The 27,635-nt window shown below is 42.3% G+C and overlaps 2 protein-coding genes across 4 annotated transcripts in view; one reads left to right on the top strand and one right to left on the bottom strand.

Annotated features, from left to right (window-relative positions):
- GPAM (glycerol-3-phosphate acyltransferase, mitochondrial) overlaps positions 1-5,420 on the bottom strand; it is a 47,060-nt gene extending 41,640 nt beyond the window's left edge. The window contains exons 1-4 of one of the 3 annotated variants that reach the window (XM_060241670.1): positions 5,276-5,420; positions 2,603-2,732; positions 637-759; positions 100-173 (exon numbers count right to left, since the gene is read on the bottom strand). In XM_060241670.1, the coding sequence (XP_060097653.1) occupies positions 100-173; positions 637-759; positions 2,603-2,704 (299 nt within the window). In that variant the 5' untranslated portion in view covers positions 2,705-2,732; positions 5,276-5,420. Of the gene's footprint in view, positions 1-99; positions 174-636; positions 760-2,602; positions 2,880-5,275 lie in introns of those variants that run through there. The other 2 variants (XM_060241669.1, XM_060241671.1) reach the window with 2 other exon arrangements.
- The window catches only part of ACSL5 (acyl-CoA synthetase long chain family member 5), a 214,804-nt gene that overhangs the window by 23,443 nt on the left and 163,726 nt on the right, over positions 1-27,635 (top strand). The gene's annotated exons all lie outside the window — the stretch shown is intronic.

Here is a 27,635-nt window from a genome sequence, read left to right as displayed (position 1 = left end):
ACTAACTACAGCATAACAAACAGATTAACAGTTTAGTTAATGAGACTTAAGACACACAGTTATCCATTGCAGAATTAGTTTTTAAAAAATTCAACTTACCGGGTATGTGTTTCATTAATATAGATTACATTACGAAGGCCCAAAGAAGGGATACCAGGATTAAAAAGCTTATCCTGAAAATAACAGACAGTTTTATCAGGAAAAAATCATAATTACAATATTTACATGTCATACATATTGAGGACCAATGTGACATAATGGTCAGTGTTCCACACAGCCAAGAAGTTATTTCAAGGGATTTAGAAAAGTATGACTGTTGAGAGACCTTGGGTCATTCACCCTCTTCTCAGCTTAAAATATTTGCCAGCATTGTTTTGATAAAATGAGCATTACCATTTATGCCTGCCTAAACTCCTTGGACAACATGTAAGATACAAATGTGGTAGATATAAACACAAACCCTGTTTTCATTTTAGGGTCCATTAATGTCCTGGTGGAACTTGAGATTGCATAGCTAGAAGAATATGCAGTAGAATAAGACCACACAATGACCTTAACACTGAAACTTAGCAAACTATTCAAGTAACTTTGCATTAAAATACTATTTCAACTTGTTATCAAAATATTCCAATTTACCCGGCTTTGGGGAGTGCATACATAGCAACAACGTCCCACAAATGGTCTTTTCCTGCCCAGCAGAGTTTCTTTCCATTTCAAAGCAGCTGATCGAAAAACAGTAGGCCTCGAATTGCATTCTCCCTAGAAAACAAGACAACACATTTAAAAATGACAGTATATAAAGACAGTGCATAACAAAAGTGCATCCCTTAATACATAGACCTAACCAGATTAAGCATTTTTGAAATCATTTATCCAAACAGAGATATTCAAGAATATGTTTCACTTTCCCACTGAAGTACATAGGACTTCAACTAGATCACACCCTTGGAGATTACTGAAATTGATTAAATTTTGCCTAAAGATTAACTTTTTAAGAACAACGCCCAGACCCAAAATTTTCCATGATTTTTTAAAATCCAACTAATGTACACAAAGAATGTAAAATGGCAAAATATATTTTCTAGATCTAAACTCACAAAATAAAAGGGCTGGTAAAATTAGTAAACTGTAATAATTTTAAATTGTTACTTTAATTATAAAGTTTTATGAGTAAATATTGTGATAGCTTAAGTTCTTATAATAGTAAAGAACGGTGTCTTTATAATTGCGTTTCTACACATAAACTACTTGGAAGAAGGCTGCAATAATTTTTTCCTGATGTTTACTTAATACTTGCTACTACTCAGCAGATTTCGAAGTGTTAAGGATCAGAATAAGTTAATATATTTAGAAAAAACATTTGTAGTAGCATGAACAGCAGCTGAATTACAAATGTAGAGAATGAATAAGAACTACACAAACCACACTGTGGTGAATGCCGTTTGGGTAGAATTGCAATCTTTTTTTTCTGTCCTATGCAAGTTTACTCTGAAAACTCCACTAAATTAATAGGATTAGCCTGTAAAGATGATAGGAATGCTAAGTAATGGGGCAATTTATCAAACAGAGATTAAAACTCTATATCAAGCACACATATATACACAGGTTTATTTACAACGAAATTTTAAAAGACACCTATACAAAACACAATACTTATTAGTAAATAAATTATTCACTACAGATACATGCATAATTTGACTAACATTCATCCTGAATTTTAAAAAGAAAAAAGTGAAATTATTGTTTAATTATTAAGGTCTTTCCCTGGCTGTCCTATTACTAAGAACGATACTATGATTCTCCCACAGGCAATTTTACAACCCTGAAGTAACTTTCAACTCTTTTTCTTTTTATACTCCCTCAAATTCTTTGATTTGGTATCAATCCACTCAGTAAGTTTTAAAAGCTAAATCATTCATCCACAGCTGCTGCTGTTAATTATGGCAATCTGTTCTCAGCTAGCAATAGCTGAAAGACAGCTGCCAAAGTAATCCTATTTTCTTTCAACTCTGACCATGTCTCCATTCATATGCTTCAAGCTCAGGCTGCTGCTCCGCCTCAAGCACTACATAATCCCATTTCCCCTATTCTGCTATCCTCATCTCCTCCTCCACTTCATGACTATCCTTGCACTCCACCCAGGCACATTTATTCATTGCTCCATATTCGTACTCTAGAACAAGTGTGTACTTTTCTAAGTACAGTAGATCTCCTAGAAATATTTCCCAAGCTCTCTGTCTCTCTTTCAGATCTCTTGTATCAGGAGATAACTATTTTGTCATACTATATGTGTATAATCATTTTTATATGATTATATAAAAAATAAATCACATTTATTTGATTTTTTTTCCACTGATAGTATTGCAAGTAGAGTACAATTTACATTTCACAAGTCATAGTTGCAATGTCTTATCACAAGAAACGCTAGGTAAGTGAACAGGTGTTATTCCTCCTACCACATTTCTCATATTTTCTTCATCATAAATTCATGTTTATTGCTTATTTTCTGGAAGCTTTATTAATTTATTGTTCCAGTCACACTTGATAGGAAAATAATCTTATGGTTAAATAGACTAATCTCTGCTTAAGTAATTTTGCTTACCCATTCTTCACTGGAGTGTTTACATCTAGATACTGTGCATTCTGCTGAAGATGATGAATAAGAAACTTCTATCGCTCCAAGTGACAAAGCGGCATCATCCATGACACACAATTTAATTCAATAACATGAGCTTCAAAAGACAATAAACTCAATGTTAAGGAATAGCTGTATAATGGTCAAAGCAAGAACTACCTTGGAAACACATGATAATATTTTAGTATAAATAGCAAAGTTAACAAGTTGATTAAGATAGTATAAATAGGGGGAAACACCTTAACCTGCATTTTAAAATTAACTTATCTTCCTGAGCATTCTTTATTTGCTCTTAATTCACTCTAGCTGTCCCTTAGTAGCTTTCCAAATAAAAAGGATTAGATTGCACATGTTACTTTCCCTATGAAGCAAGGACCTCATTCTCAATTCAAGATTTCTCATTGCATAAGGTCATTAGTTGTGCTTGCACTATCAAATTATGTACTTTCCGTGGTCAGTGCAAAAAGACAGGGGAAAAAAGTCATTGCTCATGTTCACATGTCTGCTACATTCACGCATGAAGCAGGGAATGGGGGGGGGGATCTAATTTTCACAACAAAAGTATGTGTGTGTGAGGGAAGCTGAATCTCTTCCTTCTCCACCGCCTTGTGCCCCTGTAGACCTTCACTACAGACAGTTTTCTCCAAGCCCTGTTCTGATGCTGAAAGGCAGGTGAGCTGAGAAGGAAGTGCCTGAAGTGATGGAGTGCAAGAAGCATCCCTCAACTGCATACATCTTTTGCTGAAAGAAATAGATACCCATTCATTCCTGCTTTATGCACAAAAGAACACACGAGTAAACTTCAGTTTTTAACACAGTATTGCAAATATTCACAATACTTTATTTACTAGTCCATAAAACCAACAATTATAGGACTATTATACTTCTTGGGATTGTGACAGCCTGAACCATGTTAAACATTAAATCCTAGTGGTAACTAGCATAATAGCACAAAGATCAAGCTTATAAACCTTTGAACACTCAACAAGTTTCTTCTGACAACACACAATTGAATCATAATGCAAGCCTATGCCTACTTAGCTAAGAGGTTAAGCCTCTCTGAACCCACTAGGCCTCACAGTCACAGGCAATGTTCCCTGGAGTCTTTTGAGCAAAAATTCTACTTTGTGAGCTGCTAGCATTAAAGTTGTGAGCTACTGCATAAATTAGTTTATTTTGGGAGCATTTTTCCTGAGCTAAGGCAAAAATGTGAAACCCAGAGGCAAAAAACTGTGAGCTGGCTCACACTAATTCTGCTTAAAGGAACATTGGCCACAGGGTGTAAGTTAGAACAGAATGGCTAATTCACAGTAATTTGATGTTTAAAAATCCTCAAGATCTGCTATTTGGAAAAAAAAAACTGTATCTAGTTAAAACAAATCTGATAATCCAACATGAATCAGTGTGAAGTAAAAATATACGGCAGGCTCAAAAAGAACTGTCAGACATTAATATCAGGTGTTGAATGTCCCTGTCCAGCAGCAAGCTATTGCCCAGGGGATTTAACTCAAGCTCCTCTGTGTATCACCAGGGGAACCGCACAGATTTAAGCCAAGTTGGCAGGATGATGCCAAGCGCTTTCTCACAGGGTTAGTTAAGTACACCAGCAGCGTACAATTGCAAGGTCAAAAGAAAAGAGGAGCAAACAAGAGGCCCATATTTTAAAAAAGAAAGAAACTAGATTTCCTTCCAGCGTGTACTCTGAATCTTAATCCAAATCGCAGCCTGGTTCTCACAGATTCTATCAGCTATTCTTAAAAAAAAAAAAAAAACAATTTGAGAAGAAAACCGAAAGAAGCATGCAGACAAGTGCAATCCTAGAAGACCAATCAAGGATTCTCTCTTTTGCTACTGATGAAACTGAATTCAGCTAGAACTCTCATAACATTATTCTGCTTGTACTTTAGAAACTGAATTCAGCTAGAACTCTCATAACGTTGTTCTGCTTGTACTTTATAAACTCTCATGTGAAGGAGAAATTATTTTGCAGTAACTCCACCAGACATTGCTAGTACTCTGCTGCTGCTCCTGTCCACTCTTCATCAAAACCTACTACAAACTAAAATTCTATAGAAACATTGCCCTCCATCTCTGAATTCACCCCTTCCGCTGAATCACTAACCTAATTCACATTCGCATAACTGTTACTACTGGTTCGTCTCTTCCTTAAAACCTCCTTCTAGGGTCAAAGCCACCCAAACCCTCTAACGAACCCCCCTCATACCAACCCCCCCCCCCGGACGGCCTGGCTCTCGCATTCTCATGAACCAGCTTCCTTCAAGCCATCACCCCCAGCCCATCCACAGACCTTTCCAACTACTCCCCACACAGCCTCTGTCAGCAAAGCCTCCACTCCAAAAACCTGCACGCCCTGCGACACACAGACTCGCAGGCGCCCTCTTCTCTCCCTCTGCCCCCCCTTAGCATCCTCTCGACGCACAGCCGGGGGGGGGGGGCTCCATTCCTTGCTTGAGGCACCCTTCAAACGCGTCCTCCAACCGCCAGCCCGCCTCGATACATTCAAGGAGCCAGCAGCTGCCAGACAGCCTGCAGAAACTCACACGTACCACCGCCTCCCCCCCCCCCCCCCCCGGGGAGAAGACGGCGAAGGAGGCAGAGCAGCCCGGCGAAGAGACTTACTCTCTCGCCCTGCACCAACAAGAGCAGGCGGATGCCGGCCCTGACGCGATTTCCTGAGCGCCGGTCGCCATGGAGCAGAGCGCACGCCGTCCTGGCACAAGCCCACTGAAAGTGCGCCTCAGCCCGCTCGAAACAGCGGTGTCAGAGTCACCTTCTTGTGGACCCCGATAACGATTTATCCCTCCTCCCCTAACGCACATACTTACACTTAAGATGACAGGGTGGCAGCGTTACTTTGGCTCGGTCAAACGTCTTCAGCCTCGTGGCGGAGCTCCACGCACTAGTGGGTTTCAAACTTCTCACGTCCAAATAACTTTTTCCCACATCGGTTTCCCTGCCTTTTCAGAGGCCATGTGGGTTGCAGTTGCAGAAGATCCTGGGGCGGGTTCCACGTGCACAGTCAATGCACAAGAATGCTTGCCAGCCAGGCCCACAACGCCTCACCGTGGTCCCACGTGGTAGAGCGTGCACTTTGTGTACACTCGACCCCTCTGCTTGAGGCTGTGTGCTGCGGGAAGGTAATGGACAATTTTAGCTAATGTTTCCAAACTTGTGTCCTTTGCTTCTGGAAACCACAGACCTCGGTTCGGCGGGTGGGTGTGCATATTCTAGATAAATCTTTTGAGTTTTATTCCTCTCTTTCTTCAAGTTCATGGTTTCCCCTCCTCTTTTTTATCTTTGTGAGGTCACATACTGTCTATATGTTGCAATACGTAGAATAGCTAGAAGATCCAAAGATTGTCTGGCAACTGCAAGTTCTAGATCAGGGGTGTTATGAGGGCCAGATCTAATATAAATGAGGCCTTGTTGGGCCGGGCCATGTCGGGCCAGGCCATGTCATAGAATCATAGAGTTGGAAGGGACCTCCAGGGTCATCTAATCCAACCCCCTGCACAATGCAGGAAACTCACAAATACCTCCCCCTAAATCCACAGGATCTTTATTGCCTGTACCTAAAGGTGCTTTCTTTGTATCTCTCCCATGGGATTCAGGGAACTGGGCAAAGGAAGCTCTGGCTCCTTCCTTCCGTCCTTCCCCAGGGGACCAGGAGGGGGAAGGAAGAGAGGCTTGGCTCAATAGCTCTGCTGTGCAGTTGAGAGAGTCTGGAAAAACAAGCTATGCCTCCCCTGCTTCCTCCCCAAGGGAGGAGCCTCCGCCAATGGAGAAAATAGAGGTTTTGCTCTGTAGTTCCTGTGCAATTTAGCAAGCCTTGCAAAACAAACCGTTATGCAGAAGGAAGCAAGAGAGATAGAGAAGGAAGCAGATGAAAACCAGTTGCTTAGGGGCCTGATAGGAGCCCTCCAAGGACCTGATTCAGCCCCCAGGTTGCATGTTTGACACCCCTGTTCTAGATCTTAGCATTATGCTGAGCAAGACTTATTTTTAGGGGCTGAGAACCCAGAGAGAATTGTGACTGGTCCGGGGTCACCTAGCTGACTTTATGTGGAGAAGTGGGAAATCGAACCTGGTTCTCCAATGTAAAGTCTGCTGCTCTTAACCACATCAAACTGGCTCTCTAGAGTCCACATTTAGTTTCTGAGTAAGGAGAAATTTGAAGCTGCATCTCCATTAGTCCAACTGTTATTTCATGCTATTTCTCAAGTAGGGTTGCCAACCTCCAGGTGGTGGCTGAATATCCCCTACATCTACAGTTAATCTCCAGGTGACAGAGATCAGGTACCAGGGAAGGGAGGAATGGCTGCATTGGAAGGTGGACTCCATGGAATTATCCCCAAACCCAGCCCTCCTCAGGCTCTACTCCCAAAATCTCCAGATATTTCCTAACCTGGAACTGGCAAACCTACCAAATGTCACTGAAAAACATATTATATAGTGGCATTATAATACTTTTATTTTATCCTTTGTGATAGAAATGTATGTCATTTGTCCCAAGAGTTATGTGGAATTTTTTTCTTTGCCACCATATCATTTTGGGAATCCACAGAGTACCTTGGATATTCTTGCTTTGAAGAACTGCAAATATCAGGATACACATCAAAATACCCAGTGCAATTAATGACTGGTTTGTTCCCTCAAAACCAGAAAAATATTCAGATGGGAAGTTCAGGATAATTGTCTACACCAACAGTGTTCCATAATAATTTCTGAATTAGTTTCTTTCACTTTCACAGCTACCTAGATTGATGCTCTCAGTACACTTTCTACCATAACATCAATATCTCTTACCCAGGTAATCACAGTAATCACAGCCAATTTATAAGCTTCTTATGGAATTAGATTTTTTTTCTTGTCCCAATATACATCATTCTTCCTTTACTTAAATTACATTTCACCTTTCACTTTACTGTTCATCAGGGCTTTTTTTGTAGTGGAAACTCCTTTGCATATTAGGCCACACACCCCTGAGGTAGCCAATCCTCCTGGAGCTTACAGTAGGCCGGGTACTAAGAGCCCTGTAAACTCTTGGAGGATTGGCTACCTCAGGGGTGTGCGGCCTAATATGCAAAGAAGTTTCTACTACAAAAAAAGCCTGCTGTTCATTCACCTAGTTTGGAACCTTTGGAGAGCTTTAGAGTTTGCCCAAATGATTTGAAGGACCACATTATTTCTTTTTTAAAAAATCAGACATTTTTGGTGCCATGTAACAAAAGCAGTATTCTGCTGTTGAAATGAATGGGATTCTTGCCACTTTTTTTCAATAGAAGTGGGTTCCTCTTTATCCGTGTTTTAAATGGAATCTGTTTTCTGTGTCAGTTTTGGAGCAAACTGCCAATTACTTGGGAGTGAGGGAATTTTTTTTTCAAGATGGATACTTTCTAAGAAATATTAAAGGACTCATTTTATTATTTTCTATCATAATTGATTTTCCTCTTACAAATAAAGAAGCTTGTAAAATTTGCTAAAGTGCACTAAGTTGTGAAGTTACTATAGAACCATCCCATGGAGGTTAATGAGCTTTTCTTGGACTAAAATTTGGATGGAGTTGCAATGTCTCCCACACTTGAACACACATTCTCCCATATAATTTTAAAAACATTTTCTTCCAGACTCTGTATGAGTTTACAAACTATTTTCTTAAAATATTTCTCATAATTCCCACCAAATTTACTTTTACAGGAAGAAACAACAAAATGTTAACAGAACAATACAATGTGTTTTTTAAGGGAACTGTGACAAGTTCAGAAACAAAAATCTCTGCAGCTACAGCAAGTGAATGATAGAGTCATTCAACAAAGGCCCTTTTCTTTCCTGTGACCAAGTTTGACCTTACAAGAACACAAACAATTCAGCCTATGCAATTTGGCAGCGGAAAGCTCCAATATCAATGTTATTGCTTCTTTGTATATAATTTGTTGAGGACATTTTGCAACAAACCATTCTACTGACTGATAAGGCCATAAGGCAGTAATGGTTCTGCAATATGCCTCTTCTGGGAGAAATTATTTCCTTTCTTCTCCCACCCTAAAAATGAATACATCATTTGTTAAACCCATACTCGTTTTTTTCAGGATAGAACACTTTGTATTTAGGGGTAGACTTTGTATTTTGGGAGAAGCCATGTGTTCTGTTTTGATCTTTTCAGCATGGTCTTGATTTATGTGAACTGTTATCCCATGGATTGTATGTATTTTGTGCTAGGTTTATTGAGAAATGAGTTATTAACACTGTATGACTATTTTCACATAATTATTGATTTTTTGAATACCATAATTTTTGCATAGAATTTGATCCTGGTTTTGATTTTTGACATAGTGATTTCTTTATTTTGTTCTACATACACACCATGGTCCCTGTTTTTTTCTTGCCGTTTCAAGTGTGTTCAATCACAGATTTTTCTGTTTGTTAAATAAGGTTGCCAGCCTCCAAGTTGGGCCTAGAGATCTCTCACTTTTACAACTGATCTTCAGCTGGCAGAGATCAGCTCCCCTGGAGAAAATGGCTACTTTGATGGGTAGACTCTATGGTAGGGATGTCGAACTCATTTGTTACGAGGGCCGAATCTGACATAAATGAGACCTTGTCTGGCCGGGCCATGTCGGATCTGGCCGTGTCAGGCCGGGCCATGTCAAGCCAGGCCATGTGTGTATCTATTTAATATTAGGTAGCAGATATATAAATTTTATAAAGGACACAGACAAACACAGTTTTTTTTTTAAAAACTTAAAACATGATTAAAATATTAGCATTCGTTGGTCTTAAAGATGCTTTCTTTGTAACTCTCCTGTGTGATCCAGGGAACTGGACAAAGGAAGCTCTGGCTCTTTCCTTCCTTCCACAGGGGATCAGGAGGGGGAGGAGCCTCAGCCAGTAGAAGGAAGAGAGGCTTGGCTCAGTAGCTCTGCTGTGCAATTGAGAGAGCTTAGCAAAGCAAGCTCTCGCTTCCTACCTTCCTCCCCAAGGGATGAGCCTCAGCCAATGGAGCAAATAGAGGCTTTGCTCTGTAGCTCCTGTGTGATTAAGCAAACCTAGCAAAGCAAGCTGTGATGCAGAAGGAGCCAAGAAACAGGGAAAAGGAAGCAGACAACAGCCAGTTGCTCGGGGGCCTTATTGGGGGCCTGATTCGACCCCCAGGCCACATGTCTGACACCCTTGCTCTATGGCATTGTACCATGCTGAGGCCCCTCCCCAAACCTCCCCCTCTTCCGAATCCACCCCTAAAGTCTCTTGGTATTTTCAACATAGACCTGGCAACCCTACTGTTAACCATTATAATGATTTATTTGGAAAATGTATATGCAGTTTCTCCAGAGAACCCACTTGAGAACCCGTTTGTCTGTGGCCTTTAAAAAATTTATATACCTGCTACCTAATATTAAATAGTAAAACAAGACAAGTAAAAAAAGTAAAACAAGACAAAATCCTAAAACATTACCAAACTATTAAAATGCATAATTAAAAATCCCAACAAAAGCACAAAAACAGTATAAAATGTTTTATCAGCCTATAATTGTTTTCAAGCTAGAAGCAGACTGTAAGAGCAATTAAAAGAATACATTAGTATTCTGCGACTAGGGTTGCTAACTTTTAAACTAGTTCCCCTAGCTTTCCCTTTAATATCAGGATGAAACTAGATATTACACTTCTTAAGAGAGTCAGATCCAGGGCTGTGACTCAATGGTATAACATCTTTTTGGCATGCAGAAAGTCCCCAGTTCAGTCCCCAGCATCTCCAGCAAAAAGGAGCAGGTAGCAGGTGATATGAAAGACCTCTGCCTGAGACTCTGAAGAGCTGCTGCCAGTCTGAATAGACAAGACTGAGCTTGATGGACCATTGGGCTGAGTCAGTATAAGGCAGTTTCGTATATTCATATGTCTGAGGGGCGAGGGAGCAAAATTAGAAGAATGTGTTTCCTATTGAAACCAATGTAAATACAATAATGATCTGAACATATGGCCTACCAATGTTAAAGAATCAGATGTAAAACACACATAGAGCTCACTCCTAAACTCCTGATGCTTCTCCATCCTCATTACCACTGTGACATCAGCTTAGATACTTAGTATCTTGTACATCTCAATACAGAAAAGAAATTCCAGAAGTTCCACCTCCAAGGAACACTGGAGTCCTCAACAACACTGTCCCTACCCACACATCATAGAGGAGTATCCCTATGTCTGCTGTATATGAAAGCACCCCAACGAGATGCCAGTGTGCTTCCTTGATGTTCTCACTCATATACAACAGAATAAGGGGAAAATCCAAAGAATATAGATCCCTCTGCTGCAGGGAGTACAGGTTTTGCCCAGTAAGAGCCTATAATTACCACACTCCTGGAAGCTTTGCATTTGATGTTTCATTTTTTTCCACATTCCTTTTGATAGGTCAACACAAAATGAAACACAGCTACTCCAAGCCATAATACCCAGATCTCTCCATAGCTGTCTTGACGGAGAAAGCAGTCTCTCCCATGCAAAGGCTTAAGTCATGGAGAGCTGGGAGGGGGGAGAATGCCTTGAGCGGTTCTCTACAAAACCAGTTACTAGGCTTAATTTAAGGTACTGGCTATCGCATACAAAACCTTTTGTGGCCTTGGTCCCTCATATCTATGGAACCACCTCTGGTAAAACTGCCATAACAGTTTTGCTTATCTGAACAGGGCCTTCTACCACCCAGAACAAAATCAGGAACTGCCCATGCATGTGTATTTTCTATTGCATTAGAATATTCCATTAGAATGATCCATCCAATGAGGTCAGGAAGGCTCCCACCCTCCTGCATTCAGCTATGCAAAGATGAATTATTCCAGAGGCTTTTTGTACAGGTTACAGCTGCACTGTAGCAATGTGGCTCAGAAAAGGCCTGGTGGGGGACTGTGGACTACATTGCTGTGTATAGTTTGTATTGTCTGTTGCTGTAAGTAGGATTCTACTATGTAATCTTTGCCTTTGTTTAACATATGTTAATACTTTTGCTGTGTTTAACCTTTGGTTGGATTTCCAGATCTCTATGAATTAGATGCCTATTACATTGGGGAAGGGGGGGGGGTGGATCTCTCACATTGATTGTACTGATTTTTTTCTATGTAATCCACCTTGAGTCCCAGTGAGAAAAGCAGACTATAATGTAAATAAGATAAAATTCCCCAAGAGAGCATACAACAGCATTTCCAGAAGGCCTTCTTATCATCCCCCTACCACCTGTAAGTTCTCTGGGGAACAGCACTTCTGATAAACTAATGTGAAGGAGTTAAAACCCCATCAAGCATGAAGCTGTGAATAAATCAACTTTTGGCTAGCAGCAAAGTAGGAGGACAGGGCAAGACGGAAACCCACACCTCACACTGTAGACTCTTGCGTGGTACTTTATCTGCAGCTTTTGTTTGCACCATTTGACAGGACTCTGCTTATGCAAGACGCAAGAGTATGAGTATTTGGCCATCAGTTGAAATGGTTAGAGTGACTGGCAATTAATAGAAATTTAGTTCAGCTCCCTGTTTGCCTTGCTTGGAAGTGAGGTTATAGTACCATAATGTTACACAAACATCATGATGATGGGCTGGCAACATTTCTTCAAATGGGTTCACTTTTTGCACTGTCAATAATTATCCTGTGCTCCATTGTGAGAGACACTGTTGAGGAACAAAGGATTGTTGAGCAAACACAAAATAGGTGCATGCATGTTCATATACAGGACATTTGGAGATTCTTCTCATATACTTACCAGTATATGGTACATTGTCCTTGCATCTCCAGTTGGAGGAACAGGGGTTCCAGTTTGATGTTCATGTCCTCAAATGGAGTACTTGTAAAGATTCTGAGCAGAGCAATGTTAGCTATATGTTGTAATAATGCTTGTCCTTGTCTATCTGTGCAAAGTAGCCTTTTATGTATCATCTGACTGGGGTTTGAATAGTGCTAAAGACAGCTATAACTGGCAGCAGGTTTAATTGATATCCTAAGCTGTTTAGGTAAAGATGGAAACAGGCTGGGGGGGGGGGGCTTTATTTTTCACTTCCATCCTTCTCCCAGAAGGCTGATGATATTCTCCATTTCTAATCTGCATATTGGTACAAGCACACTGGTGCTGGCTTTATACCAGTGGAGCATTAGTGGGCTGTACACCAGCATAGATCCAAGTTATACCAGCATTATCTTCACATTGCACACTGTAAGGCTTAGTCGCTCTTCTAAGTAGTATACAGACTGGCCTTAGGATTATGCTAGCAATGAACCAAATCTAAACCTGAAAAAAAAAATTCGGTCTGTATCCTAGGTTTTACAGCCTCCCACCAGGGGCAGAAGTTCCCCTGATTTTGGCAACCCTACTCTATCCATATTTGCCACTTTAATTCAAACCATTCAATGAACAAGGAGGTGGAACTCTCAGAAGGAAGAGAAGGAACTCAGAAAGGTTCAGGAGCTGTGCTCCTGTGAGCTCCCACTGAATCTGAGGCCTGATTCAAACATATGTAAGCTGCTCCTTATGAAGAAGTGTGCATGCAAAAAGCTTATACCCAGAATAAAACTTTGTTGATGGTGTTAAAGGTGCTTTGTTCTTATGAAGAACTGTTCATGGGCACTTGCTCACCACAGGAATCTGCACATTTCCACCAAGCCACTATCACCATCCAAAATGGAGTTTTAGTGACATGGGGGAAATCAATAGATTTTTAAAAAGGAATTCACAGCATGCTTCTTTTTATTGTTGTGACCAGGGCAATTCTTTCAAATGTGCCGAAGTTAGGAGGCCAAGATCCGCTGCCATTAGTGGTACACTTGCCAGTCCCCAGGTCCCAGCGGGGGATCCCCCAGTTTTGCAGGCTCATCCCCGCCACCAGCCAGCTGGCCAGTGGGGGGAAGCCCCACCCCAATAGCCACCAGGTGCATTTTCACCTTTGAAGTCTTAGAAAAAGCTTGGATACTTGGAAGTTGTGTGTGCCTTTAAATCTCAGTAGAGCAAGGCTGAATGAGGTGAGCCAGTAGAGTCACATGGCTGTTCCCAGAGTCTGTGAAGTTGTGAGAAAGGAAGGGAAGCCAGCCCAGACTCTCAATTTGCTTTACATTCCTTTCAGAAGTTGTTTGCATAGTAAAGAGTAAACTAGAACCTTTTGTTTTCCTGTGTTAGCCTGCAGAAGAATGTGGAAATTAGGTTTGCCAGGTCCAACTCAGAAAATATCTGGGAACTTTGGAGGTGGGATCAGGAGACATTGAGGGTAGAGCCAGGAGACTTTCCCATTCCCTAAAATAAATAAATAAATAAAAATACAGCAGGGCAGTTCCCCTGAATACAGTCTTCATTTCCTCATCCCCCCAGCAGCTACACTCCCACTAAATGAAAGTGAACATACACACACACTCCCTCACAAAGCAGCCAAAATAAACACAGTTAACAAGCACACACTTTTGTGATATCACTGGGACAATTTACTCACACTGATGAATCTAACCACCTACTGTATTTCCACCAACTTCTTCAGACTAATAGGAAAATGAAAGAACAGTCTAGAAGGTGAAGTTTTCCTCTAAACAAACAGAGGGACTGAGATCCATGTGGTAAGCAGTTGCAAGCCTCTTCTAAGCCTGCCAAGGTTTGAAGGCACATGGTGACTGTTGGGGCAGGGCTTGCCCCCATCGGCCAACTGGGTGGTGGTGGGGTAGAGCCTGAAAAGAAGGGGGATTCCCTGCTGGAACCTGTGTACTAGCAACCTAGAATAAAAGAACACTGTAATAACCATGGAATATTAACTAAATAACACTCAATAGGAAATATATAATAATAATAATAATAATAATAAAATTTTATTTATACCCCGCCCTCCTTGCCGGGGCAGGCTCAGGGCGGCTTACAGGGTGTGACAAAAGCCATGTTGAACAATAAAACAATTATACATTTCTATACCAATTAAAATTTACCATTAAGTTTACATAATATAATATTATGCATCAATATTAATATTATATCAATATTAATATCAATGTTATATCAATATTAAATACCTTTCATTAATCTTTTAAGCAGAAACAGCCACAAAATCACATTCCAAAGTTATTCATAAATAACATAGAATTCATAATCCAACTATTGCCATCACAATCAGAAGGCAAAATTCATCAGAGTTTTTAGTCTGTTTGTGTGTGTACATGTCAATTTCAAACTTCAGAAGCTTCAAAGATGATCCACTCACTCCTGCAGGTTGATTTAAAGTGCCAAGTGCTCAAAAATGATTCTGTTGGCAAAAGTTCCTCTCCTTTCTTACGGAATTCTTTTACTTTCCAAAAAGCATGGTTAATGGCTTCATCTATTTCCAGCATATAAGATTCAAAAAATGTGTGGGAAAGACAAAAGCCTCTGATGAGAATGCCAGCCTATGTTACCATTTCCAATTGACCCTTTCTCGAAGAGGCATCTCCCACTCATCAACTTCCAATGGACCACTCATACAGCACTATGCATGGAGAAATCTCTGGCAAGCCTAGTGGAAATACAGCAGATGGTGACATTCAGCAACTTGTGAGTAAATTGCCCCAAGAAGATCACAAAAGTATGTGCTTGCAAACTTTGTTTATTTTGGCTGCTGCTGCTGTGTGTGTGTGTGCTTGTTTGTTCACTTTCATTTAGTGGAAGTGTAGCTAGCTGCTCAGGGAATGAGGAAATGAAGACTGTATTCAGGGGAACTGCACAGCTGTATTTTTATTTATTCATTTTAGTGAATGGGAAAGTCTTTTGGCTCCACCCCCAAAGTCCCCAGGTATTTTTTTTTTAGTTGGACCTAGCAATCCTTATTAGTGGCTTACCACCTGACCTCTAATAAAACCTTTCTCACAACAGTACTGGTTTATGGAGCAATGCCTTTATGGAGCAATGCTTTTTTGGAAATATAAGCAGCAATAAAATTGGGTCCTGTTCCTCCTCTCCCACCCTTCCTCAGAACAGTGTTTCTATCACATTTATTCCTCTTCTGCCCCTTCCTATAAGTAGACTGCAAAAATAGCTATTGCTTATTGATCTTCCAGAGCTCCTTATGTCACGAACAAGTCCCTGACAAAGATTTGTTGCAATCTAGTGGTTCAATAACAGCTTATTAACTTTCCTAATGTTATTGTCATTACTGATGAATGGCTAATTGTCACAAGCAGATTCATATATCCACTGTTCCATTGTTTTATGTATTCATATATGCATTTATGTATATGTATTCATGACTATACTAACTTCTGTATGATAGTATCAATAATTACTAACCTTTAAATATATTCATTACATTTTTTATCGATTTATATAGATATGGGGTGGTAACATATATGGGCAACTTATTGTGGGAAACAAGGGCCTAATCTTGTCTCCCTGGGAACAGAAGAGAGGTACCACCTAAAAATGTCTGCAAAGCTGGAGTGTGACCTTGGAGAAAAGCAACACCATGATCTGGGAACTAATTCAAAGATTTTTGAGTGGGAGAGAGTTAGGCGGGAGAAATGATGAGCTTTTAGCCTGTAACCTATATCTGGACTGGACTTCTCAGTCTGGCAAGACAAGTAGTCTTGTGTGCACCTGCTACAAGTGTTTGCTATCTGATTCTTCATTAAAGCTTCCTTTGCATCTGCTTAAGAGGTCTTGTGACAGATTCTGGGCAAAACCTTATGTCCATGGCCAGCAGTGCCTCAAGTGGACAATAACCACAGTTCCTAGAATTTCCTTGATGACTTCCCGGGTGATAGATTCATAAGCTCAGGAAAGACCATCAGCCAATCCCTGGGTACTGTCAGCAGATATGAGTCACACCTTCCACCCATCTGAAATCAGTCATCTGCAACCAGGCCCATCTCCTGTACATCTTTTTTATTTATTTATTTAATATTCCACCGTCCCCACCGAGGCTGGCTCTGGGCAGCTTACATATTCAATAAAAGTTACATAAAAACCAGTAGTCATTGAATTCAGTAACATAACATATAAATACATTATTAATATAAAACTTAAAGTATAAAAACAATTTCAGGTGCTAGATAAATCTTAAATAGTAGTGCATTTTATGGTGGCAGATAGCTGCCAATTCATTCAGGATCCTCTTTAGCCATAGTAAGTTTGAACTGTCCCATGCCATGTCATATTCAGACTTCCACATCAAATAAGTTCCTGGATCATAAAATTGCACCAGTCTGAGTACAGCCCAAACTTCTCAAATAAGCTGTGTCTTGCATACATAACCAGGCTCCCATAGGAGCTTAAGAAGAGCACTGAAAGTTTTATGTATTTTTGAACTTGATCCCCACCAGAACCTTCTTTCAGCACCACAAGCATGACATCACTGGACTCCTCCTCTTTAAGACAGAGTACATGTTTCTTTCTCCCATCTTGCTAGCCTTCTTGAATTCAACCATCCTCGTCTTTCTACCCAATTCCCCTTCCTTAGCTCCTCCTTCTCCCATTCTTTTCTGGTCTGCCCTACTGCCAGATGATTCTTCCCCGTCATATTTATCACCCAGTCAAGGACTTCTTCCTTACTACCCAAAACTCCTTCCCCGTTTATCCCACCAAATCCTTTTAAGCAATCTATCACCTATTGCTTCTTTTTAGATTGGTTTGCTTTGGATTAGTCATGTGGGAGGAATATAATTTGTAATAATAGGGCATGAGGCTAGAAGCAGTGCAACCACACTAGGATTGTGCAAACATGAATGGTTTTATTGGATTGTCATATGTGAATTCCTATGACACTATCACAGTCAAATAGTTCTGTGTCTCTACCTTGTTGCTTTATTTTGATTTCCTGCTTTCTGCTTATCTCATTAGCTTATTAAAGTTACTTGCTGGTTAAGTACTTATCTCTCTTCTATCTTTCACCTTGTCAAGGATTTATTATGCCAAACTAGGACAAAGTTTTGCCCTGGAACTCATGTTCCATTTCTTGATGTGGAGAGTGCTCTACACTCAACAGCCTGACAGCGTAATTTGGGTAACAAGGCTTGTAGTAGCAGGGCTGCCACCTCTTCCATTTGTTTGCTCTTTCTCTTTCCCCTGCATGGTTTAAAGGGACAAACATTGCTCACAGATAGAGGGAGGAGGTAGACAGGAAGTGCTGTTCATCATTGTTGCAGCAACATATATGCCAGTCAATGGAATGCATGGGGCAACATGAACTTAAAAAGGGCTATGCCCACCCCCTTGATGCTTCTGACAGGCACATCTACAAAGCTGAGAAACTCAGGTAAAGGCATGGACCAGTGTCTGGTGGCTGCTGGTAGAGCCAAGGCAATGACTACAACTGCCAGGACTAAAGCAATGAGGTAGAAGACATGACCTGCAGTTGAAAGTGGTAGACAGGACAAGGGAGACCCACTTTTAGGAACAGAGGACTGTGTTATGAGCTACTTACATCCAAGATGTATGGTGATATGAGGGTAGTGGCAATGAAGCAGAGAAATAACGAGATCCGCACAGACTTACTGGTATGAAGCAAGGTTTACTTTCTGGTACCAGAAGGTAGGACCCAGTCAAGCATGGGCCCCAAAATGACTGAGTTCCAATCATTCTACATACAGACGGTTTTATTCACACAGAAAACAAGCAGGCAGGCACACAAGATTATCTGATTTCAAAGGGTCCCACCTCCACTAAGTTCCCCCTGGTAAAATTCCATGACTATGTTTCCTTATCTATCACAGCAAGTCACTTGTAGTAGGCTGTTTCGCTTATCTTAGTTAGCCAACTTCAGACACACACCCTCTCTGCTGTGGCCAGCTCTTTAATGGAAAATTAAACAGACATCATTAAGACAAAGCATGCTCTTATTCGATATAGCAATTACTATTATTGGGGGTATTAATTAATTATTCAGGGGCTCCCCTTCATTTCCCCCCTTTCCGAAAATTATTTAGTCTGAAGGAGACTGACTATTCTCAAACAAATTAATAAAGTGCTGTTTCCTTTCCTTTGGAGACATATACATAACGTTAAGATTTTTCCCTAAGGGAGTAAGTGCCTTCACGGCATTATTAACACTAGACCTCATTATAGGAATTAAACATGGCAATAACATTAAGCCTCCAAAAAAATACCAATTAGAAATAAAATATGTTTCCAATCTCCCATAATTTGCCCAAACCATGATATATCCAACTTTTTCCATGTCTGCACTGGTACATGAGCAATTTTACGAATTTCAGATGCTATATTCTGTACAGCTTCTCCACTATCATCAGTATTTAAACAACAATTTGAAAGATTAAACTTCCCACAGACACCCCCTTCATCAGCTAACAATCCAATGCCAGGCAATTTTGATATATTGCAGCATGCATCTGGGTTTTTTGTCTAGCTAACAACTCTAATGCCATGGCTGTTTGATTTGTTATAATTTCTACCACAGTTTGCAATCTAATAATTCGATTAAGCATATACACAGGCATTCTGTAACCCCAGGACCCATCCTGCGCCCACGTAGCTGGGCCATAGTATTCAATGATCCATTGTGGGGGCTGTTCATCTTCCCACTGTGTACCTCCAATGTCCAGTTAAAAGTCTTTGATCTAACATAATCATCAAACACTGGGGTTCCTAGAGATGAACCAACATTTGAAGGAAAAAGGAAAAAGCTGGGACGTATCGTTCCAATAATGCAAGTCCCATGCCATCTCCTGGCAGGAGAGTATAAGCCATTTTACCACAGATCCAATATAACCCTTCAGGAGCCATCCATTGATCAGAGGACTCTGAAGCAGCATTGGAATATCTATTTATGCTGCTAATATTTTCCCATGGCTGAAAATCTTCTATAACAGTGCCATCTGCTTCTACCCATTTTGGTTTCTCCTTAGTGGAGCTAACTAGCAGGGATCGACGGCACAGAGAATGCCCAACATGCTTTCCATTCATCCACAACACAGCTCAAGAAATGCACAATTCTCCATTCACAACTGCCTGTAACTCCCAATTTTTTATCTCTTCTGGCCTTTACTCTGATCTAGGTTAATTCCATCAAGCCAAGTCTAACGGCAAAACCTCCATGCCAACCCAAGGCCATCTTTCACTCATCAGCAGACCTCTGCACACCCAACAGTTTGAAATATTTAGGGAGGGGGCTATCTGTTCAGCCAGGGCTATAAAAAGATTACTCCCAGGCTTTGGAATAACAAATTTCTTATCTTGAGCATCATCAAACACAGTCCTATACAGAATTTTCTTAGTCTCCTGGACAGGTGCCTTAAACTTAGGGTTAGGCATTTTGATTTTGTAAGATTTTAAATTAACCGGTCAGTATGCCCACAGTGAAGTCGGACAGCGGTAACTCGCCCTATAAGGTATTGTCCCTCCTGACCTGGATATTCAATTTTTGCCTGATAATATGACACTCCACGTTCTACACAAACTATTTTTGTATTTCGTTCTATGCAAGCCCCATACACTTCCCTGGATTGAACATGCAGCATGCATTGTGAACTCTCTCCTTCCCAACATTTAGAACATCTTACAGTTTGAAAACTACACACATAAGCAAAAGCACAGCAAATGAACACAGCAATAAAAGCGCTTGAAGCATGCATGATTCGTTGGTTACACACTCAACACAAGGAATAATGAGGGAGGCTCAAGAGATTCAGAATAACTAATACAAGGAAATATCTAACTCTATGTTGCTCCAGATGACTTCCTCAAAAGCTTCGGCTGTGCGTAGACCAGCCAGCTTCTGGGGTGGCTGGGGCAAGGCTTGCCGATGAAGCTTGTGGCACTGGGCCTGCTTTGGAGCAAGTCCCACCAGCTACAGGCTGCTGACTCTTAACAGTCTTTACTGGATGGCTTAAGACCGGATAGAGTCTTTAGTAAGTTTCAGAGTCAATGGCTTTCCTGGGACTGGCTGTACTCTCCAATGATCTGCAGCACATTTTAAGTGGGACCAATGGATCCAGGCTGCCACTCCTTGGACCTTGACAGCGGTAGGGGAACTTAAGTTAGCATAATTTCTCCCATATGAACCTACCCATCATCTCTGGTCCTTCTTGGGAGGCTCTGCTTCAGGTGCCCCCTCTACTTGAAACTAGAAGAGTGGCAACCCAAGAAAGAGCCAAATCTTTGGAACTCCCTTGCCAGAGAAATAGTTTTAGACGTAGTTCTCTTGGTCTGCAGTTGAAGAGCTAGATTTAAGTCCAGAAGCACCTTAGAAAACAACATAATGTTTAGAATATAAACTTTCAATATACCTTTGTCTTTTGAAAGCTTATACTCTGAAAATCTTGTTGGTCTCCAAAATTCCTGGACTCACATCTAGCTCCTCCCTGAAGAGATTTGCCTGGTTTGGCATTTTGCCACAAGGTGTTATCAGCCCTCGACCCTTAATATGTTGTTATGCATGTTTGTCTGCTTATACATTATATTGCATTGGTTATTTTATAATACTTTATTTTAAGTGCTTTTTGCTATTGAAATGTGTTGAGCCCCACCTGCTCCTCTGAGGGTTTGCCTCCCTCTGCTGTTGTCCTCACCAACCCTGGGAGTGACTGAAGGTCTCATAATGGGGAGGGGGTTCAGTCACTGTTTCCCTCCTCCTCTCTGCTTGGGTGGCTTCTGGAACAATCTCCAGAGTAGCCTTCAGAGCAGTCTCCAGAAGCAGCTAGCTTCAGGCCTATCCCAGAGCCTTTGCTTTTGGGTGGTAACCACCAGCCCAGCTGTACTCTTCTCTACCTCCAGATCCAAGTCCTATGAATGCTGCAGGTGGGGTGATTCACTGCTGTTGGGGTCCAGTTTCAGGGTGGCATGGGCCAAGTCTTGTCCTTGCACCATGGGCTATCCCGAAGCCTGACACACACACCCTTTGCCTGTTGACCAGTGGGTCATGCTCAAAGATTCAGGATAAGTAATTGGCATTGACATGCGATTCTCCAGGGTGGTGTTGGATTTTAAAGCTAAAAAAGGAAGCAAAGATAAATACCATCATAATATCCTTGGGTTGTGATCTTTTATCCAGGCCATCCAAACTAAGGGCTCGTGGTCTAATACCAACTTGAAGGGGGGGTTGACTAGATAGTATTTGTTGGCCAGGGCTTTCTGTTCTGCTGATTGCAGCTTGTGGCTAAGAAAAAAGGGTGGGCTGCTCTTGCTCATCAATTTACTGTGAGATAACCATTTTAAGGCCAGTCCCAGATGCACCCGTCTGTAGTAGGAACAGATGATTAAAGTCTGGGCTCTGGTTGCCTCCACCAGATCTGGTTTATCTTTCTTTAGACAGTCCATCAGGGGGGCTAGCGATAGTCAGAAAATGGGGAATGAATTTGCTGTAGTAGCCTAGGAACCCCAGGAATAGTAAAATTGTTGCTATGTTGATGGCTGATTGATGCTGATAGTAAAATCGATGCTATGTCTCTTCTAAAGTGGTGACCTTCTCTGGCAGCGCTTGTAGCTGCCCTCTCCCCACTAGAAACCTCAAATATCAAAACTCCCAGAATCCAATTTGACTTTTCCTTGGATTGGCCTTCAGACCTGCTAGCACCAGAACCTGGAGGACTCTTTCAAGGTGTTGGATGTGTATAGGCCAGTCAGGACTGCAATGATAATATCATCAATGTAGGCCATCATGAATCCAGTGCATTGGGCCAGGGCCCAGCTAACCAGCTGCTGAAAGGTAGCTATGGCTCTGTGCAATCCGAATGGCATCCTCCTGAACTGATAGAGGCCTTGTGGCATAGCAAAAGCTGTCTTCTGCTGATCATGGAGATGGACAGGCACCTGTCAATGCCCCTTTGTGAAGTTGAGGGCCATGAGATATTGTGCTGTGCCCATTTGGTCTATCACCAAGTCAGTGCAGGGCGTAGGGTAAGCATCAAACTGAGCAATTCTATTGATCTCTCTATGCAAAATCTCACAATCTCACACTGCCGTCAAGTTTGGGTACCAGAACAAGGGGGCTCTTCCAGGCACTTTGAGAAGACTCAATTAATCCTAGATGTAACATCTCTTCAACATCCCAGCTGACCATTTCTATTGCTTCTGCAGCAAGGACCACCATCAAGATCATACCACCTTCCCTGGTGAGGTGTTAATCTTATGAACAGCAAACTGAGTCTGTCTGAGTTGATGAGAAAAAAAAACAGAGATTTGATGAAGCATCTCCTGGGTCTCTGCATATGGGTTAGCTCCAGGTCTAGATGAGATACTTCTGAGGGACTCCAGGGGACTGCGCCTTCCAGAAGCTCACCCTGGTCATCAACCAAGTGACAAGGCACAAGTGCTGTTCTTTCAAGTCATTCACAAGGTGCTGTTTATGCTGCCAAATCCCAGGCCCACACTGTACCTTGTAGGAAAGCTGGCCTGGCCAGCACTGGGGTAATGATAAAGAGCCCCTGCCACAGATTACCATGGAGAAGGGCCATGGCTCTTCTGGAAACCAGAGCCTGCGTTCCTGGTAGAAACGAATGCTCCCGAGTGCATTGATCATAGCAATCACAGCACTGTTTCTGTGCTTGTTCAGCTTGCCTAAGTCTGTGCTTTCTCATCACTCTTGGACCCTCTGAACATACTTGTAGAAGGCCCTCTGTGAGTCTTTCACCCATTGTCCCCTTACCATACTAAGGATTCCCTGCAATTTCTGCCCATACAACAACTCAAAAAGCGTGTGTCCTCTGCCATCACCCTCACTGTCTCTGGGAGCAGCTGGAGGTCTCAGAATGGGAAGGGAGTTCAATCACCGCTTTCCTGTTGTTCACTAGGACTGACCTTACATAGATCCCAAGATTTGTTGAGATCAGGCTATCCTGAGCCATCCATGTCAGGGCTGTAAATCTGTAGGTGAACCGTAAGAAACGCGTAAAAAACCCCCTTTGGTCTTGTGTCCAGTTATTTCTACTAAAAGAAGTGCAAACAAGGGGGATAATTAATTCATACTTTGTGTGGAGCTGCCAATGTCAACACAAGCCCAGTGCCATTTCCTGCTGCAACAGATTATCATGATGGTGATGTGAATGTGTAGGGGGAGGTGATCTCAGCACTGTTTGCTAGCATGGCAGTCTGGAAGAGGAGAAGCAGTACTTGTGGAGATTTTTTTCCTTTCTTAAATGTGGTTAGAGTCTGTCTTCTGTCCTCTCCTCTGCTAACCTGCCCCTCAGTGTCATGTTGCCTTTGGGTAAACTGGGGGAGGATAGGGAAAAGGCCTCCTGGTATTGCTAAAGAGTCACTTCAAACATTATTATTGAGATTGACCTTTTGAGATTATATCTGTGATGCAACTGAAACAACTCAAAGCCAGCCAAGAATGTTGTTCTTAGTGCCAAGTCCTGTTATTTCTTAAGAGAGGCTATTCAGCATTGACCTAGAACTTAAATAAACACTTTGCATCTATATGCAAGCATCCTTAGCTTGTAGCACTCTTGTTAGAGGATGGACTAATCAAAATGTGATGCTGGCAAGGCAAAACACTTGCTCATGAGACTTGGTGCATGCTCAGAACTTCAGACACAAACTCTCTGAATGACTTTAAGCAACCCTATCAGCCTCAGCTCCACATACCTACAATATGGGTATAATAGTACTGGCCTACCTTGCAGACCCATTGTAAATATTACAACAAGCTAATTGGGTTAAGTGCTTTGAACTTTTTAAGTGCTATAGAAATTATGGTTTTATTCCTGAACATATTCCTGGTTGTTTATATAGTCTTTTTTGAATTTTTCAGGATTTGTTAATTCTTAGTTTTGTGAACTGCCTTAGATACCTTTTGTGAAAGAAAAACAACACATAAACTGGGAGGAACTAATCAGAGAGAAAGGAAAAGTACTGATCTTTGAATAGTGGCATGGCCAGAACACACTTCAGGCAGCATACTGTAACTACCTAGGAGTAGTCATAATCAAGGCATATACTGGGAGGATTTGGGATCAGATAGTGCTCCCACATGAAAGGAGCCCACACTCTGTGCAACAGGTACCCAAGAACCAGAAGACACTGGGCAGCTCAAAGTGTCCTTGTAGAGTATAGACTTCTCTTCCCAGGCCTAAGACTGCAACTGCCTGAAGCAAATATAGAATACTAGATGAATACTAAACTCCAAGTCAGTTCATTAAAAAACAGTGCTCACAGCACCTCCGTACTAGACTTTGTTCTGATGTGCATGTATTCAGAACAAGTTTACTTTCTGACAGCTGTTCAAATCCTGTAGATCTTCTTGAGTCTGGGCATCTTTCTGCTTTGTGTCTTGTCGATACATTGAATCTTTATCATGTCTAGCAAAGTTCTCTGATTTTAATTAGTGCACCTGCTGTTCCTATTTACCCCTGGACCCCAGAAGGACCATGTGACACATGAGTTTAACAAGGTCACAACTTTTTTTTAAAGAACTCCGGTGTAATCTAATCACACTCTTGGCACCTTCTAGACTTCTGGAGAAAAGAGGGCAGATGCTGCGTCCTTCGAGCAGTCAGAACAAGTTGTCCCAAAATTGTTAGAATGCAATTACCTGGCCAATGAGTCCCAAAACCAATTTTCCATGTTGTGGTTCCCATTGAACAATAACTATGCATACTGAAAGGTGGGACTGGCAAGGTGCAACCTTCAGGCAACAGTCATTTTCAGTATGCCTCAAGTCCCCAGGGATTTGGGGCCGTTCTCTCTATGCTCTATAGTCCTTTTGGAACAAGACCTTTCTCACCTATAACCCTTAGGGGACCCCTCTAGCCCAACTTGGTATTCCAGTCAGCTTTCCCCCTTAGCTTTACTTCTCACCTACACAGCTCCTCCAGACCACCCCACCAAACAAGCCATGCAACCCATCACTGATAGGTGCTCTCCATGCTTTCTGAAAAGGGCAGCCCTCTCTTGACCAGTTACATCATGGTGGATTTATAAATTCCCCTACAGGCCCTTAGCATGGCCCCAATTGCTACATTAGTCTTGTGCTTTACTATATTGATTACTACTACTGTGCATTGCACCACCCACATGGATGCAGCATATTGGAGCAGCCAGTTCTCAGTACAAGACACACACACACACACATCTGCAGAGTCAAGGAGCAACATATCATTTTCAACCAGCTGGGTGACTAACCCATTTCTCACTCCTGGGCACAGCCATGCCATGGATGCAATATCATCTTTTGCCTCCAGAAACAAGCTGAAGCCTGACTGTTGCAATGTGTCATTTTCATTAAGCTAGATGATCAAGAATTTGGGTAGATGGTGGCCATGAGTCACTGGTTGATTGCAATCAAGAAAGAGTTGTGTGAAGCCTGTCCATGTAAACTCTCCATGGTCATTCAGGTCAAGTTGGGTGACAGAAAATAACTGTGCCCAAGCTCATGTAGGGGTACATGCCTGAACTACCTTCTAAAAGAAACAGTACTGAACTATGAACCAGTGAAATAATTTGAATGGTATGATAAGTTGCATATACTTGACAGGGGGGAAGCCCTATAGTGCCAGAGACCCACACCCTGAACCTGTGATGGCGAAAGGCTTGCAGCTCTTGCTGCCATTGCTGCACCAGTTCAGAATGACTGAGCATACCTCACTGATGAGAGACCAACTGCCAGCAGACCTTTTTTGAACACGCTGCCTAGAACTGAACACTGCCTATCAAGATGCTAGCCTAACCTTCTTCTTCTCCCATAGCAGCGTGTATGACTTCAGGGCATGGACGACCCACTAGGCAAATTAGGTGATTGCCTAGGGTGCCAGCAGTCCAGGGACACCCCCCCCCCTCAGAAGTGCAGCTCAGTACCCTTCAGGGGCGTGCTGCAGCCAGCACTGTTGGGGAGGCAGTTTGCACACATGCATGTGTGTTTGAGTCAGGGGGTGGGAATGGAGGGAAGGCTGTGTCCCTCTCCCTCGCGGGCTTCCACTGGTGGTGGCGACTGCTGCATCGGACTTCCCTGCTCCTCTCCTCCTCTGCCACTGCTGCCCCTAGCCACCACCTTCACCTTCCAGGAGCTGCCTGCCTGCCATTTGTTGACAGGATCACCAAGGGGTCTGGGCAAGGGGAGCCTCTGCTGCTGCTGCTGCAGGGTCTGCGGTTCCCTCACTCCTGAAGGAGGAGGAGGAGGCTCAGGGCACCCTCAGGCATGAGGAGGAGGCCCTGCTGCAGGCTGCTACCACGCTGAGCATCAAGTGTCCCTGATAGGGCCCACCTGCCTGCCCGTCACCATGGGGCCACAGCCTCCATCTCCACAGTGCTGGAGATGCTATTCCACTTAACTCCAAATGCAGAACAGGGTAGCAGATAAAGAAAAGCAGTGTGTGCACTTGCACATGTCAGGTTAGTTAGTTGCAACCTGGAAGTTTGGGTTCTCAGCCTCCCATCACATCAGCCTACTGCCATAAAGTTTATGGTGGCCATAAACACACATGAAACTGTGTTTCTGGGGTGCTGGTCTCTCCAGAAAGGCAGAGAAGTCTTGCATCACCTGGGGTTCTTCCTCCAGCAGCTGGAGTCCATCCCATCTGGGCTTGGAATCATAGAGTTGGAAGGGACCTCCAGGGCCGTCCAGTTCAAACCCCTGCAAAATGTAGGAAATTCACAAATACCGCCACCCCTAAACTTGATCTGCATTGCTTTGTTTACGAAAGAAAAAAAGAAAGAAAGAGGGATTGGATGAGCTGGGTAATTTGGGAGAGGCTTAAAGCAAGCCAGAGTTGGCTGTTTGCATTTTCACTTTTGCTTTCTCCAAGATCAGCCACATGGTTTGGAAGAACACAGAAGGCATTCACTTTCCTTCCCATATCACTAGAATGGATAAATCAGTCTTTGTTCTTGCATCCCCCCTCCTTTGGTCCCTTCTGTCTTCCAGCCCTCTCCTGATTTGCTGCTCTTTTGTGTATTAGATACCATTTTTGAGCACAGTTCTTCCAAGCATTAGGGTAATCGCCACCTGCAAATCATTTCCCCAGCTGGGGCCAGCACCATCACTGGCCTTGGCCTGGGCCCTGGCTGGCCTGGGTGCCTGGAGCTGTGCCAAGGGTGAGAGGATCAATAGACAGG

Source organism: Heteronotia binoei, chromosome 6 (assembly GCF_032191835.1).
Source record: "Heteronotia binoei isolate CCM8104 ecotype False Entrance Well chromosome 6, APGP_CSIRO_Hbin_v1, whole genome shotgun sequence".
Taxonomy (NCBI): domain Eukaryota; kingdom Metazoa; phylum Chordata; class Lepidosauria; order Squamata; family Gekkonidae; genus Heteronotia; species Heteronotia binoei.
The sequence above is the reverse complement of the archived record's forward strand: the minus strand, read 5'-3'. Positions and strand labels throughout refer to the sequence as shown.